This window comes from Carcharodon carcharias, chromosome 5 (assembly GCF_017639515.1).
Source record: "Carcharodon carcharias isolate sCarCar2 chromosome 5, sCarCar2.pri, whole genome shotgun sequence".
Classification (NCBI taxonomy): domain Eukaryota; kingdom Metazoa; phylum Chordata; class Chondrichthyes; order Lamniformes; family Lamnidae; genus Carcharodon; species Carcharodon carcharias.
In genome coordinates this window covers 139255551-139271050 of record NC_054471.1, presented here as the reverse complement: position 1 = coordinate 139271050, position 15500 = coordinate 139255551, and the positions used below count along the sequence as shown (strand labels likewise).

Sequence of the window (15500 nt, the reverse complement as noted above, 5' to 3'; positions counted from 1 at the left end):
CAGTAGAAACTCTTGCTATCCTTTTTTACATTTCTAGTCAGCTTCCTGTCATTCTCTAATTTCTTTCTCCTGATTAACCTTATAGCCATTCTCTGCCATTATTGATATTCTGTCCAATCATCTGTCCTGCCACTCATCATTGCAGAGTTGTATGCTTTTTCTTTAAGTTTGATGCTTTCCTTAACATCTCTAGTTAACCACGGATGGTGGGTCCTCCCCTTAGAATTTGTCTTTATAGTAGCCGTGTACTTATTCTGAATGTTCTGAAATATCCCCTTTAAATGTCTGTCACTGCTTCCCTATTGATCTATCCTCTAGCCTAGTTTCCCAGTTCACTTCAGCTAGCCCAGCTTTCATTCCCATATATTTGCTCTTATTTAAGCTTAAGATACTAGTCTTAAACCCACTCTTCTCCCTTTCAAACTGGATGAAAAATTCAATTGTATTGCCATTGCTCCTACCTAGGGGTGCCTTTACCCTGAGGTCATTAATTAATCCTGTCATGTTACACAATACCAAATCTAATATAACCTGCTCTCTGTTTAGTTCCAGAAAATGCTGCTCTAGGAAACTATCTCAAAAGCATTCTAAGAACTCCTCATCCAGGATTCTACTGCCAATCTGTTTTTTCCAGTTTGTGTAGATTACAATCACACATGGTTATTGCCATTCCTTTATCACAAGCATTTGTGATAATATCACAATTATTTAATGTTTAACCAAGAACAGCTAAGCCCATATTTCCAGTGAAACATTAAGTGCTGACTAGGTTTTGTCAATGTTACAATTGGGCTGAGAAATGAGACCTCAGTTTTCTGGGCTCCCTCCCATTTGCCACCCAGAATGAGTTCTAAATAGAAAGGGGAAGGGTTATGATTACAAACCATCAGATTGGATAGAGTGGATTTTAGAATTGAATGAGGAAGGAACTAATATGAATTTCCCTTTCATCTTGCCAGCTAGTTCCTTCCTCACTTATTCCAAAATCCACCCTATCCAATCTGATGAGTTTTTATCTATAACCCTTTCCCTTTCTGTTGAGAACTTTTTAAATCTTTTGATTACTTCTGGACAGAAAAGTGTGTGTGGCACATGGAGTTCAAAGCATCAACTGAAAAGTAGTTTATTCTTGTTTGACTGTATATACATAAATGGCCACAAGAGGATACAATTATCCTTAATAAAAACTTTACACTAAAGTTCAAAAGCCATACAACTTGTACAACTGCAATCAGTCTTTCCTTGCCATCACCCAACACATGAAAGCATAGCATCACATGCCAGCTTAATCTATTTGGATGCACATAATGTACAAGCATTGTACTATATACCAGTTGACTTTTGCATAACTTGAATGCTTTTCACTTTTTTTTTGTCCAGTGCTGTGACTCATCCATTCTCCAGTTGCCAAATCTGGTATGAATATACTGTAGTGATCCACTAAGCCCAAAAAGATCTAAGCTCTAGTACTGAATAGTGCACTTCTTATCATTTGAGCCTTGCTTTTGGTAAGATGTAACCCATCTTTGTCTACCCTGTGACCCAAATACACTACAGAGTTTTGAAAGCTTTCACATGTGTGCCTTCCCCTGAACTCCATGCTTTTCCTAACATTGGAGCATCTTATTTCAGCTCCAAACAGGCAGACCCCATGGACCAGAATATTGCCGTCAGTGTGCAGGGGCGGGCCTGACAGGCCGACATGTAAAATGACGCGAGATGACGTCGGGCGTGTGTCCCGACATCATTGCGCATCATTTTGATATTGTGTTCGGTTTGTCAACGACCTATTAAGACCGTTAGAAAAGCAATTAAAGTGGTTAACCATGCTGAAGTAGTTAACCGGATAAAGAGCCCAAGCAGCCTTCGCGTTTTTCAAGAAACCTCATCGACGGGCAGGATGAAATTTCCTGAAGGTTTTATGAAATAAGTAATTAAATTGTGCAAAATTCACAAACATGTCCTTGCTCATGTAACACTGTCACATGATGGGACATGTTTAAATAATTTTTTACTTCCCTTATTCAAAAGTTTTATTATGAACTTAATCTCCCTGAGGCAGCTCCGTGCCTTGGAGACTGCTGTGCATGCCCAAAAGAGCGCAGGCCCCGACTCTCCCTCCTCCCCCGCCGGCACAGGTAGCGCTGAATGCTACGGAACTTGTATTACGTTGGACGGGCCTTAATTGGCCTGCCCATGTAAAATGGCAGCGCACAACCGATCGTGGGCGGCCATCAGCTCCACCCCCACCCCCGCCCGCTCCCACCCAGCCCTCCTGACATAGGTAAGATTCAGCCCATGTCAGACTAAATAAGTGTCATCCAAATAGCATACTACTCCCTGAATTCCTTGCAAAATTTGTCTCATTTCCAGGGACTGAAGAAACACTAAACAGCAGCCTATGAAACTGAAATATTATGCTTGGACTCATCTAACTCAAGTTGCAGATAGATATTTCAGACCTGAAAAAAATCTGGCCTCCTGATGACATTGGGAACAGATCCTTCACATTTGGCAAAATATTGACTGGATTACATTGCAGTATCGTACTTATAGTTACCTTAACACCACACATGCTTGCACTACCATCTAACTTGGGCTGCTCCCATGGTGGTAGTACCAAATTACTCCGCTCTACTTTAGCAAAGTTGGCCTGAATCTTACGTTCAGGGTCGGAAAGAGCATTTCTGGCCCTGATCAGATGAAAAATGACACCCATGTCTTCTTCCAATGTTTTTGGGCAATCTTCCAATGGAAGATCCAACCGAAATCACTCTCCTTTTATTTTACAGCATTAGCTGTTGAAATGTCCAAAAGTTTCTTTGGAAAGCCATAGAGAGAAGGTAAGTGGGTGAGGAGGTAGGGTGGTGAGGTCAGGAGTTGTAGTCAGAAGTTTGAGGCTAGTCGGGTCAGGAGGGTGTTGGTTGGAGAGTAGGGGAGAGTTGGGGAGAAGTGCGAGTGATTTGATGTGTCTGGTGTATGGTTACCAAGGTACTTAGACTACGGGTGCGGATCATCCCAGAAATCGGCAAAGCCCGATATCGGGCAGGGAAATTGGTGTGTGGCCTGCCAATGGCAATGGCAGCTTTTTCCACCATATCATGTGCCACTTTGTTTCAAAAAAATTGAGAGGCACAGGTTTTTCATCATATCGCTGGCAGGGCAGCCTCTGATTCCCATGCCCTGCCGTGAAATCAAGACTTTAGTAAACCAGGTACCGTTTTAAAGGCCGCCCCTGCACAGAGCTTGCACTCTTCAAGGGATAGGAGGCTGCTGGGAACTGATGGCTGGCAAAGGGAGGAAACATGCTGCCCCCAAATTTAGCAACAATTCCCTTGAGCGTCTACTGGCTGTAGTGGAGGCCTGCCACGATGTCATCTCTCCCCACTCTGGGCAAAGGATCTTATCCAAAGTGACAAACCCAGCCTGAGAAGCAGTGGTCAGCATCATCTCCCTCAAAGAGGACAGCTACCCTGTGCTGAAAGAGGATGAATGATCTCCTCTGCTCTGCCAGGGTAAGTCACTCTTTTCATCACACTCAGCTCTCACCTCTCACACTCACAAACCCATCACACATCCAGTTCAAGAGATACCACCAATCTCTCTCACCTTCATCTGCCCCGCAGATAGTGCCCTCATCCTGTCCATGGCCCAACTCACCACCCACATGTCAGGCATCCTTCTTGCCTGGCAGGCAGCATTGTCCTGCTTACTCTCTGCATCTGTATTCATAAAGGACAAGCTGGCACACAACAAAAGGGAGAGGTTGCAGAATGGTGAAGGAATGCCTGACATCAAGGCCCCCTCATTCTTTGAAAGTAGAGAAATCTAGCTGGCCAGCAATGATGTTGACCATTCCTATGCTGGACAGTGAGGATCCAGGAGTGCATCATCCTCAGACGACGATACAGAGTGAGGTCTCCTGCCATACATAATTATCTCCCCTTGCTTTTGTAGGCACACATGGGAAGCAGCTGAGGGGGTCTACCAGCCAGGTCCTTGACTCCAGCCTCAAAAACACCTTGGAAGAGGAATCTGACACCCTAGTTGAAGACCCATCATGACTCAGGCACACCCTTCACCAGTGCAGAAATGCACTTCAGTGGGACCTAGTTCTAAAGTAGCCACGGGGTCACAATCTAGTGAGCACATCACACCATCTGATCCACAGCAGGCAGTGGCAGAGACTTTCCAGGTGTCTTGCACTTGGAGGACTGCTGGAGGCCAGAAATCTGAGTCCAAGTCAGATGATGAGCCTCTGGACTCGGTCATGTCACAGTTGCTGGAGCTGAAAAGGCAAGCTTGGGAACATTGGGAAGGAATGTCTGCTGCATTCCTCAGACTGCAAGGCATGATGAAGGAGTCCATCTGAGATGAACGCCAGCACGCTAATGTGCAGAGGTCAACACTGGCAGGATGGCAGCTGCCATGGAGACCTTGGTCCAGGACATCAGTTCTACACTGCTGCAGGAGCTGCACTCCATCACTGAGGCACTTCCTGGCACTCATCAGTATCACCACAAGGGGAGCTGGGTATCTCAAGCTCAGTCCAGCTTTCCCTTCCTCTCAAGGAGTCAGCCAGGGGCCATTGGGCAACCATAGGGAGGAGGATCAGCAGGTGCACACCCCAGGGCCATCCACCCAGGTGACTCCAGGAGTGTCCAGCCCATCTGAATCCAATCTTTATCTGACTCCAGCTTTGTAGGCCAAGGAAGATGGCACTGCCACACAGCAGGACCCCAAATTAGGCCAGGCCCTCCAGGTCTTGGCCTTCCATAGGACATCCACCAAAGTCATCACAAACAACCGTGTGTAGCAGTATCAGGATTCTACTCATTGCATCTCATCATCCTCCTGGAATCTTGAAGCAATGTGGGCCTCAAGTATGCCTACCTCATCTGGTTGGTTCAATGGCTTCATCATCTTCACCCTCATTGGAGGAGAGGTGCAACTCTTGCATCTCGTCATCATCCAGGTCCTCTCCCCATCAGAACTGGATGATGTATAGTATGCAGGAAGCCCCTGTAATGTGTGACATCCTCTGGAAAGTGTACTGGGTTGCTCCAGCAGATCTGTCCAGGCACCGGAACCTCATTTTCAGGATTCCAATGGTGTGCTCAACCAAACTCTAGGTTTTGGCATGAGCTTCATTGTACCTTCTGTCTCTCTCTCTCACCATGAGCCTGAGGCATTGGTAGCATCAGTCATGTCCTTTGTGGATAGCCCTTGTCCATGAGGACCCAACACTGCATTCCATCTGTTCCCTGGAAGATCTCAGGGATCTGGGACCCGAGGATGTACTCTGGAAGTATCCCCGCCTCATATCTTGCGTGCACGCACCTGCATGAACCATTTGTTATGGTCGCAGAACAAATGAACATTGAGAGAGTGGAAGCCTTTGCAGTTCAGGTACTGACTGAACTGATTGTTGCCAGGGAGATTTAAAAGCCTTCTTGCTTCCTGACTTGCCTGCTATCTGTTGAAGTTGACAAAGGTGAATGCCTTAGTAAAAAGGGCATCCATGAACTCTTGGATGCATCGTAGGATTTCACAAGCCTCCACCTATAAAAGGTCAGGAGAACTTGCTTTAGCATAAGAGTCAAAGTTTTTCCAGATCATTGGGGTGTGGTTTTTTAAACTTGGGGCCCAATATTTAGATCCCTGCTCTGGAAGCAAATTCACCTTTGGACCAGGTGCTACTTGTTCCTTTTAGACCCACTTTGTCCAGGTTATATTTTTGGAGTTTAAGTAAATATATTTTGTGATTTAGCTCATGGGCTAAATTGTGATGAATTTCTCAAAGTGTGTTTGCACAATATTGGCGTTACCATCATGTACCATCATGAAAACTGGTGTTATCCTTACCTTTGAGCTGCCAAGGCTTAGTAATGAATTGACCACATTTATATGCTACAGGATTTAAGAACATCAGTACAAAAACTATGTGACTTTCTTGGGAAAAAGTTGGATGATGAAAAACTTGACACCGTTGTGAAACAAAGCACCTTCAAAAATATGAAGATGAATCCATTGGCGAACTATGAAAATGTTGAAAACAAAAACCTAAGTGGGGCCTTTCTTAGAAAAGGTAATAATTCTAAATGTTGAAATAAATACATTAATTGGTAATTTAATTAGCACTCATTACTGGATTAGAGGGTTGAGTGCTTGAGCAGATAGTCTAGACTGACAGTGCAAATAGAGATACGTAAGTATGATCTGTTAGCCATTATAGAAACATGGCAGCAGGATGGCATAGATTGGGACTGAATATTGAAAGGTATGTGAATTTAGGAAGGATAGGAAGCTAGAAAAAGTTTGAGGGGCAGCTCTCTATTAAAAATGACATTACCACAATTGAGAGGGATGACCTAAGTTCAGGAAACCAGGATATAGAAGCAGTTTGGGTAGAGATGAGGCATGATGAAGGCAATAAGTCACTTCATCAGGCCCCCTAACAGTAATCACATGGTAGGACAGGGTATCAATGAAGAAGTAGTGGCAACCCATCAGAAAAGTACACTGATTATCATAGGGGATTTTAATCTACATATAGGCTGGAGCAAACAGATGGGCAGAGGAAGCATAGATGACTAATTCATAGAATGTTTTCAGGATAATTTCTTAGATCAGCACGTTCTGGAGCCAACCAGTGAATAGGCTATACTAGACTTGGTATTGTGCAACAAGATAGGATTAGGTAATGACTTCATAGTGAAGTACCCCTAGGTAGCAGTGATCATAAAATGATTAAATTTTGCATTCAGTTTGAGGGAGAGAAGACTGGGTCTAAGACTGGTATTTTAAACTTAAATGAAGGCATGAAAGCAGAGCTAGCTGAAGTGAACTGACAATTTAGGTTAAGGTTTAGATCAATAGAGATGCAGTGGCAGACATTTAAAGGGATATTTCAGAATACACAATAGATACATCCCAACGATAAGGGAAAAATTCCAATGGGAGGATCCACCATCTGTGGTTAACTGAAAAAAGATAAAGACAGTATAAAACTTGAAGAAAAAGCATATAATTGTGCAAAGATGGGTGGCAAGATTGGACAGAATATAAAAAACAGCAAAGAATGACTAAAAGATTGAGGGAAAAAATAGAATGAGAGAAAGCTAGCTTGAAACTCTTACTATCTTTATATTTCTATAGATTTTTAAATAATAAAAGTTAACAAACTGAGCATTAGTCCTATAGAAAATGAGTCTGGGGAGTTTATAATGGAAAATAAGGAGATGGCAGGGCAGATGACTTGAACTTGCATTGGTCTTCACTATCGAGGCTATAAGTAACATCCCAGAAATAGTGCTAAATCAGGAATTAGGAGGGAGGAACTCAAAATTACAGTCACCAGTGAAATGGTACTTGCCAACACACAGTTCCAACAATTTGCTAAGTCCCTGGGTCCTGATGGTTTTCATCATAGGGTCTTGAAAGAAGTGGCTAGTGAGATAACTGATGGTTTTAATTTTCCAGAATTCACTAGATTCGGGAAGGTTCCGTTAGATTGGAAAATAGCTGAACTAACTCTATTATTCAAAAAGGGAGGGAGACCAAAGGCAAGTAACTGCAGGCCAGTTAGCTTAACATCTGTCATAGAGAAAATGTTAGAAGCTATTATTAAAGATGTTATAACAGGGCACTTGGATAAGGTAATTGAGCAAAATCAACATGCTTTTGTGAGAGGGAAATCCTGTTTAACCAATTTACTGGAGTTCTTTGAAGCAGTAACAAGTGCTGTGGATAAAGGGGCACCAGTGGATGTACTGTACATAGATTTTCAAAGGCATTTTATAAGCTGCCTCATCAACTATTTATTGTGGAAAATAAAATCTCATAGTCTAGGGGTAACATTGGCATGGAAAGAGGATTGGGTAGCAAACAGAAAACAGGCATAAATGAGTCATTTTCTGGTTGGCAGGCTGTGACGAGTGCTGTGCCGTGGATTACTGGAGCATCAGCTTTTTACAAATTTTTATATAATGATTTAGATGAAGGGGCCAATTGGTGTGGTTGCTAAATTTGCTGACACAAAGTTAGGAAAGTAAGTTGTGAAGAAGCCATATGGAGGCTACAAAAAGGATATAGATAGCTTAAGTGAGTGGGCAAAGTTCTGGCAAATGGAGTATAATGTGGGAAAATGTGAGGTTGTCCATTTTGACACGTCAAATAGAGCCATATTATCTAAATGGTGAGAGATTACAGAGTTTGGAGATGCAGAGGGATCTGTTTGTCCCAATGCATGACTAATAATAGGTTAGTATGCAGGTGCGGCAAGTAATTAGTAAAGCTAATAGAATGTTTATTGCGAGGGGAATTGAATACAAGAGTAGGGAGTTTATGCTTCGGTTATACAGGGCATTGTTAAGACCACATCTGGTGTACTGTGCACAGTATTGGCCTCATTTAAGGGATGATATAAATGCAGCAGAAAGCAGTTCCAAGAGATTTACTGGATTAATACCTGGAATGGGCAGGTGGTCTTATAAGGAAAGGCTGATCAACTAGGTTTGTATCAGCTGGAGTAAAGAATAAAAGGTAGCTTTATTGAAACATAAGACCCGGAGAGACTTGCCAGGGTGGAGGTGGAAAGGATGTTCCCTCTTGTGGGAGAATCTAGAACTAGAGGTCACTGTTAAAAAATAATGGGTCGCCCATTTAAGACAGATGAGGATTTTTCTCTCTCTTTCTTTTGCGGGGCTGTGAAACTCTGGAATTCTCTTTCTCAAAAGGTGGCTGAGCCTTTGAATATTTTAAAGGCAAAGGTAGGTTCTTGATAAGCACATAAACAGGAGAGAGCTCATCCTGAGTGAGATATAGCCAGAGTGAGCATGGGTATTGGCAATTTTGGTGCGCAGTGGGAATTGAATTTCTCTTTACTTTTTGTAAGTTCAGTAGTCTAGTTAAAAGGTTGGTAAGGTAGTTGACTCAGCTGACTGTGTGACAGTTAACTGTCATTCACCTGATGCCTGATTAGGGCCTGAATAGGTGTTAATTACTATTTGAAGCTTAGCTAGTGTGAGTCACCTCAGCTCTATTTAAGAAAGGGACTATGTAGAAGCACACTACAGTCTGCTTGCACACAACAGGGGAGAGAGCTCATCGTGAGTGAGATACAGGCAGAGTGAGTGTGGGTATTGGCCATTTGGTGCAGAGTGGGAATTCAGTGCATAGGGGAAGAGGTGCTCTTTGCATTTTTTTCTTTGCTATCCAACTTCTGAAGTCTTCAGCGAGTAGTCTTGCCCTGCTGCAGCAGTAGGGACTGCAAGGGAAAGGAATGACTGGTAAGTAGTAGGTCAGGTCGGGTAAGTGTTTACTACTTTAATCGTATATAGTTTAAGGTCTTTTTGTGGTTTATAGTTTTTTTTCTGTAGTAACAAAGATCAGGAAAGAAGGGCCCTAGAGTAATTGATTTAAAAGGTTTAATTTAAAGGGATAAGTCATGGCAGGAGAGCTCAAAACCGTGGTGTGCTCCTCATGCTCCATGTGGGAAGCCGGGGACATTTAAAGTGCCCGGGAGCAGCATATGTGCAGGAAGTGTGTCCAGCTGCAGCTCCTGGAAGTTTGGGTTTCAGAGTTGGAATGGCGGCTGGGGCCACTGTGGAGCATCCATGAGTCTGAGAGCATCGTGGATAGCATGTTCAGAGAGGTGGTCACACCACAACTGAAGGGACTTGAGGAAGGAAGGGAATGGGTGACCACCAAAGTCCAACAGAAACAGGCAAGTTGTTCAGGAATCCCCTGAGGTCCCACTCATAAATTGGTATTCCACTTTGGAGGCTGATAAGGGTGCTGGTTCCTCCAAGGAGTGCAGACAGAGCCAAGCTTCTGGCACCACAAGCAGCATGTCTGTATAGGAGGGGAGGAAGCGAGGAAGAGCAATAGTAATAGGGGATTCTATAGTCAGGGGAACAAATAGGCGCTACTGTGGCCATCACCTTCACTCCAGGATGGTGTGTTACCTCCCTGGTGCCAGAGTCCGCGATGTCACTGAACGGCTGCAGGGCAGCCTGAAGGGGGAGTGTGATAAGGCAGAGGTCATGGTACATGTTGGTACCAATGACATAGATAGAAAGAGGGATGAGGTCTTGCATCAAGAATTCAGGGAGTTAGGTAGTAGAATAAAAAGCAAGACCTCCCGGGTTGTAATCTCTGGATTACTCCCAGTGCCACATGCTAGCGAGCTCAGAAATAGGAGAATAGTGCTGATGAATACGTGGCTTAAGAGTTGGTGCAGAAGGGAGAGTTTTACATTCCTGGATCACTGGGACCATTTCAGGGGAAGGTGGGTCCTGTGCAAACGGGACGGTCTATATCTGAACCAGAGCGGGACTAACATCCTTGCGGGCAGGTTTGCTAGTGCTGTTGGGAGGAGTTTAAACTAATTCAGCAGGGGGAGGGGATAAAGAATGTTTGCAGAATAGGGACACATCATAATACAGTAAAATAATCAAGTCAGAGAGAGTACAGCTGCAGTAAGTTTCAAGGGAGTAAGGCAAGGCTGGATGGCCTCTACTTTAATACCAGGAGTATTACACGTAAAACAGATGAGTCAAGGGTAACGATTGACACGTGGAATTGTGATATAGTAGCCATCACTGAGACCTGGCTGAGGGAGGGGCAGGATTGGCAGCTCAACATTCCAGGATATAGAATCTTCAGGTGAGAGAGGGGAGGGGGTAAAAGAGGAGGAGGCATTGCATTATTAGTTAAGGAGTCAGTTACTGCAATAAGGAGAGATGATATCTTGGAGGGGGCATTGAATGAAACTTTGTGGGTAGAGCTTAGGAATAAAAAAGGGGCAGCCACAGTGTTAGGTGTTTATTATAGACCCCCAGATAGTCAGCGGGAGATTGAGGAACAATTATGTGCACAATTTGCAGAGGTGTGTCAAAACAATAACAATAGGGTAATTATATTAGGTGATTTCAACTTTCCCAACATTAATTGGGATAGACATAGTGTTAAGGGCTTGGATGGAGTGGATTCCTTGAAATGTGTACAGAACTTTTTAGGTCAATATGTAGAGGGTCAAACAAGGGACGGCGCAGTGCTGGACTTAATTCTAGGGAATGAAGCTGGACAGGTGGCTGAGGTGGTGCTGGGGGAGCATTTTAGTGATAGCGATCACAACATGGTACAATTTAAGTTTGTTATGGACAAAGAAATAGACAAGTTGCAAAAAAATATTTTGGATTGGGGGAGAATGGATTTTAGTAAAAAAAAGGCAGGATCTGGCCAAGGTAGACTGGGAACAGCTACTTGAGAACAATACGGAAGAGCAGTGGGGGGCATTCAAAAAGGAAATGGGGAGGGTACAGGCTCAACATGTTCCCTCTAGGGTGATAGGAAGGAATAAAAAGCCCAGAGAACCATGGATGACCAGAGATATTCAGGTTATGATGAGAAGGAAAAGAGAGGCAGGTACAAGGGATGCAAATCAGTGGAGGCATTAGTGGAGTACAGAAAGTGCAGGGTGGAGCTTAAGAAAGCAATTAAGAGAGCAAAGAGGGGATATGACAAAGCACTGGCTCATAAAAGTAGGGAATATTCCAAGATATTCTATAAGTATATCAATGGGAAGAGGATAACCAGGGAGAGAGTGGGGCCCATAAGGGACCAAGGGGGCAATCTATGGGTGGAGCCAGATGACATCGCTACAGTGTTGAATGAATACTTCACATCTGTCTTCATCCAAGAGAATGAGGATGAAGGTATCGAACTCGGGGAGAGACACTGCAAGGTTTCTGGGCAAATTGATATTGGGAGTGAAAAGGTATTGGAGTTATAGGCAGGCTTAAAAGTGGACAAATCTCCAGGGCCGGATGATTTGTTTCTCAAACTGCTGAGGAAGGCAAGGGAGGAGATTGCAGCGGCTCTGACCCAAATCTTTAATTCCTTTCTGGCCACGGAGGAGGTGCAAGAGGACTGGAGAACAGCTAATGTGGTTCCGCTATTCAAGAAGGGTTGTAGAGATAAGCCAGGGAACTACAGGCCAGTGAGTCCACGTCAGTGGTAGGGAAACTATTAGAGAAAATTCTGAACGACAGAATCTATCTCCACTTGGGGAGGCAAGGTTTGATAAGCATGGCTTTGTCAGAGGGAGGTCATGCCTAACAAATTTGATTGAATTTTTTGAGGAGGTGCCCAGGTGTGTAGATGAAGGTAATGCAGTTGATCGAGTTTAAATGGATTTCAGCAAAGCCTTTGACAAGGTCCCACATGGGAGACTTATAAACAAGGCAAATGCAAATGGGATATAGGGTAATTTGATAAGGTGGATTCAAAATTGACTGAGTTGTAGGAGGCAGAGGGTGATGACGGAAGGATGCTTTAGTGACTGGAAGCCAGTGTCCAGTGGCATACCACAGGGATCTGTACTGGGTCCCCTATTATTTATTATTTATATAAATGACATAGATGGCTATTTGAGGATAGGATTAGTAAGTTTGCGGATGACACAAAAATTTGCCAGGTGGTTAACAATGAGGTTGAGTGTCTTGGGCTACAGGAAGATAGAGACGGGTTGGTCAAATGGGCAGATAATTGGCAGATGGAATTTAATCCTGAAAAGTGTGAGGTGATACACTTTGAAAGGAGTAATTTGACAAGCAAGTATTCAATGAATGGCATGACACTAGGAACTTCTGAGGAACAAAGGGACCTTGGCAGGTGTGTCCATAGATCTCTGAAGGCAGAGGGGCATGTCAGTGGGGTGGTGAAAAAGGCATATGGGACACTTGGCTTTATCAATTGAGGCATACATTACAAAAGTAGGGAGTTGTATAGAACCTTGGTGAGGCCACAACTGGAGTACTGTGTACAGTTCTGGTCGCCATATTATAGGAAGGATGTGATTGCACTGGAGGGGGTGCAGAGGAGATTCACCAGGATGTTGCCTGGGATGAAACATTTAAGTTATGAAGAGAGGTTGAATAGACTTGGGTTGTTTTCATTGGAGCAGAGAAGACTGAGGGGCGACCTGATCGAGGTGTACAAGATTATAAGGGGCATGGACAGGGTGGATAGGGAGCAACTATTCCCCTTACTTGAAGGGTCAATCACAAGGGGACATAAGTTTAAGGTGAGGGGCAGGAGGTTTAGGGGGGGTGTGAGGAAAGATCTTTTTACCCAGTGGGTTGTGACAGTCTGGAATGCACTGTTCCTGGGAGGGTGGTGGAGGTGGGTTGCCTCACATCCTTTAAAAAGTGCCTGGATGAGCACTTGCCATGTCATAACATTCAAGGTTATGGGCCAAGTGCTGTCAAATGGGATTAGGTAGGCAGGTCAGGTGTTTTTCACAAGTCGGTGTAGACTCGATGAGCTGAAGGGTCTCTTCTGCACTGTGTGATTCTGTGAAGGGGGTGAAAGGCTTTTCGGGGTAGGCAAGAATGTGAAGTTGAGGTTACATTCAGATCAGCCAAAATCTTATTGAATGGTAGAGCAGTCTTGAGGAACGAAATGGCCTACTCCTGCTCCTAATTGGTATGTACGTTACAATGCTGAAGGAAAGAAGTAATATTCTTTGAATTAAAAAGTCCTGATGGTCATTAAAGTTATAATATGAAGATGTTAGAATTGGTATATTGGGAGGATAAGATCAAATGGGCTGGAAGGTCTTTTTCATTTGAATTATCCAATTTAGTTTCTTCATCCATACCTTTTTAAATGTTCTATTTGGGCACTTATTCAGTACACAATGCTAAGGGTGGTCAACGTTTAAGAAAAGTTGGAATTACAAGAGCTAATTTCACTAGGGAACTGTCTCAGCATGAGGCCCTTGGAATTTGGGTCCTAACTTCCTATGTATTTAGCACTGAACTCCTGATTCCATTAGAGGAAAGGCTGTTTTTCTTTGAAGCAGTGCTACATTTATGCACTGTCCTCAGTTAAACTGTTAAAGTTTCTTAAAAGCCCTTTTTTGACCAGGCAGTTAATACACCAATCCTCCTGCTTTTATCTCTTTTTTATTTGTCACTTGGTCCATTATCTTTAAAAATTCTGTGAAATGTCTTTGCATTCTCAAATGGAGAGTCTACCCCTACAAAGGAGGGAAATGCTGCAGCAAGAGATCCACTGCAGCACTAAAGGCAAGGAAGCTCCTAATGGAGGAGAGCACTCTGGAGCTTTGGAATTGTTTGCGCAGAAGGATTTGGGCTGGTCTTAAGTTTCTGGTCCCAGAAGTAAGAGACCACTAGTAGAGCCATTCCCTGGTCCCCTCATCCAGTTACCTAGGGAGCTTCCTAACAAGTCCAGGAACAACCACCATTCTCACATTCCCTTGGGTTGACCGAGATTATAGGATCAATTTGTCGGGAACCTGCACCATACCTTGCTACTTCTATTCTTATGCTTAGTTGGCTTAAGAGGTCAGATGGAAAATTTTGCCCTGATATCTTGCTTAATTTGAGGTGGGTATGTGAAGGGAAATCAAGCCCTTTTAATGCTTAACCTGTGGCCAAAACTAGGAGCAAGTGAGGATGAAATTCATTAGGCTGCACAATGAGGGGTTCTGTCTTGGAGATTTTATTCAGATGGTATCTGATCTAGCGACATTATTAAATGAGACCACTGCAGTTCATGGTATCCACACTCTGAAAGAGGAAGGATTCAGTGGGTGCCTTTTGGAAGAGCCTCTGCAGAGCAGGGAGATGCAGTATCAGTGATTGCTGACCCAAATGTGAAACATGCTAATGGCAGGAAAGAGTTTTGAGCTCAGAGCCAGAGCATGTTTGCCATTCACATCTGCCCTCTTCCAGCTGTACAATAAGTACTCAAGTGAAAAAACAAACCAGTCAGATTGGCCGTGTTCCACAAATTGTTGGTGTAGAAATACTGTCAGATTCTGCGGCATGAAAATGCACCAGACAGACCCAAATTAGAAACTCAGTAGCCTTTTGGGAGATATCATTGTTATGCCCATGATTGTGCACAATGCTGAAAAGTGTGTAAAATGCCAAAGTGCATTTGGTTTGTTGTTTCTATTTATTCTGCTCATTTCATTTAATAATTCCAAAAGTGAATCTTCTTTTTCCTTTTACAGGCATAATTGGAGACTGGAAAAATCTTTTCACTGTGGCTCAATCAGAAAAGTTTGACCAAGTGTTCCAAGAAAGAATGCAGGACATTCCTTTGAAATTCATTTGGGATTGCAAATAACTAAGAAATCAATAGATTATTATACATGGAGAATATGTATCTGAACTTTAACCATAAACAATGATGCTTTAAATTTTGCAATCATTTTACACATTGTTGATCTACAGTTTTGTATTCTAATTTCTTTCTGCTCAGCTGGCTCACTCATCTTTTCAAAAATCTGCCCTGTTCTAATCTGGTGACCTTGTTTTTGTATCCTATGTTTAACTCATCGGCCTGATTTGTTTTTCATAACTGGATCTACCAACATCTTCCTTTCTCAGCATATGAACCTGTTTTTTGAGGATGAAGTATACAGTTTAGAAATTCCATTCCTATTTTTCCATCTGTTCCAT

General features: G+C 43.3%; 1 protein-coding gene across 1 annotated transcript in view; it reads left to right on the top strand.

The window, feature by feature from the left end:
• The window catches only part of LOC121278263 (amine sulfotransferase-like), a 30339-nt gene extending 15174 nt beyond the window's left edge, over positions 1-15165 (top strand). The window contains exons 5-6 of the mRNA XM_041188506.1: positions 5917-6088; positions 15050-15165. Coding sequence (XP_041044440.1) covers positions 5917-6088; positions 15050-15165 — 288 coding nt within the window. The remainder of the gene's footprint in view (positions 1-5916; positions 6089-15049) is intronic.
• The last annotated feature ends 335 nt before the right edge of the window (positions 15166-15500 follow it).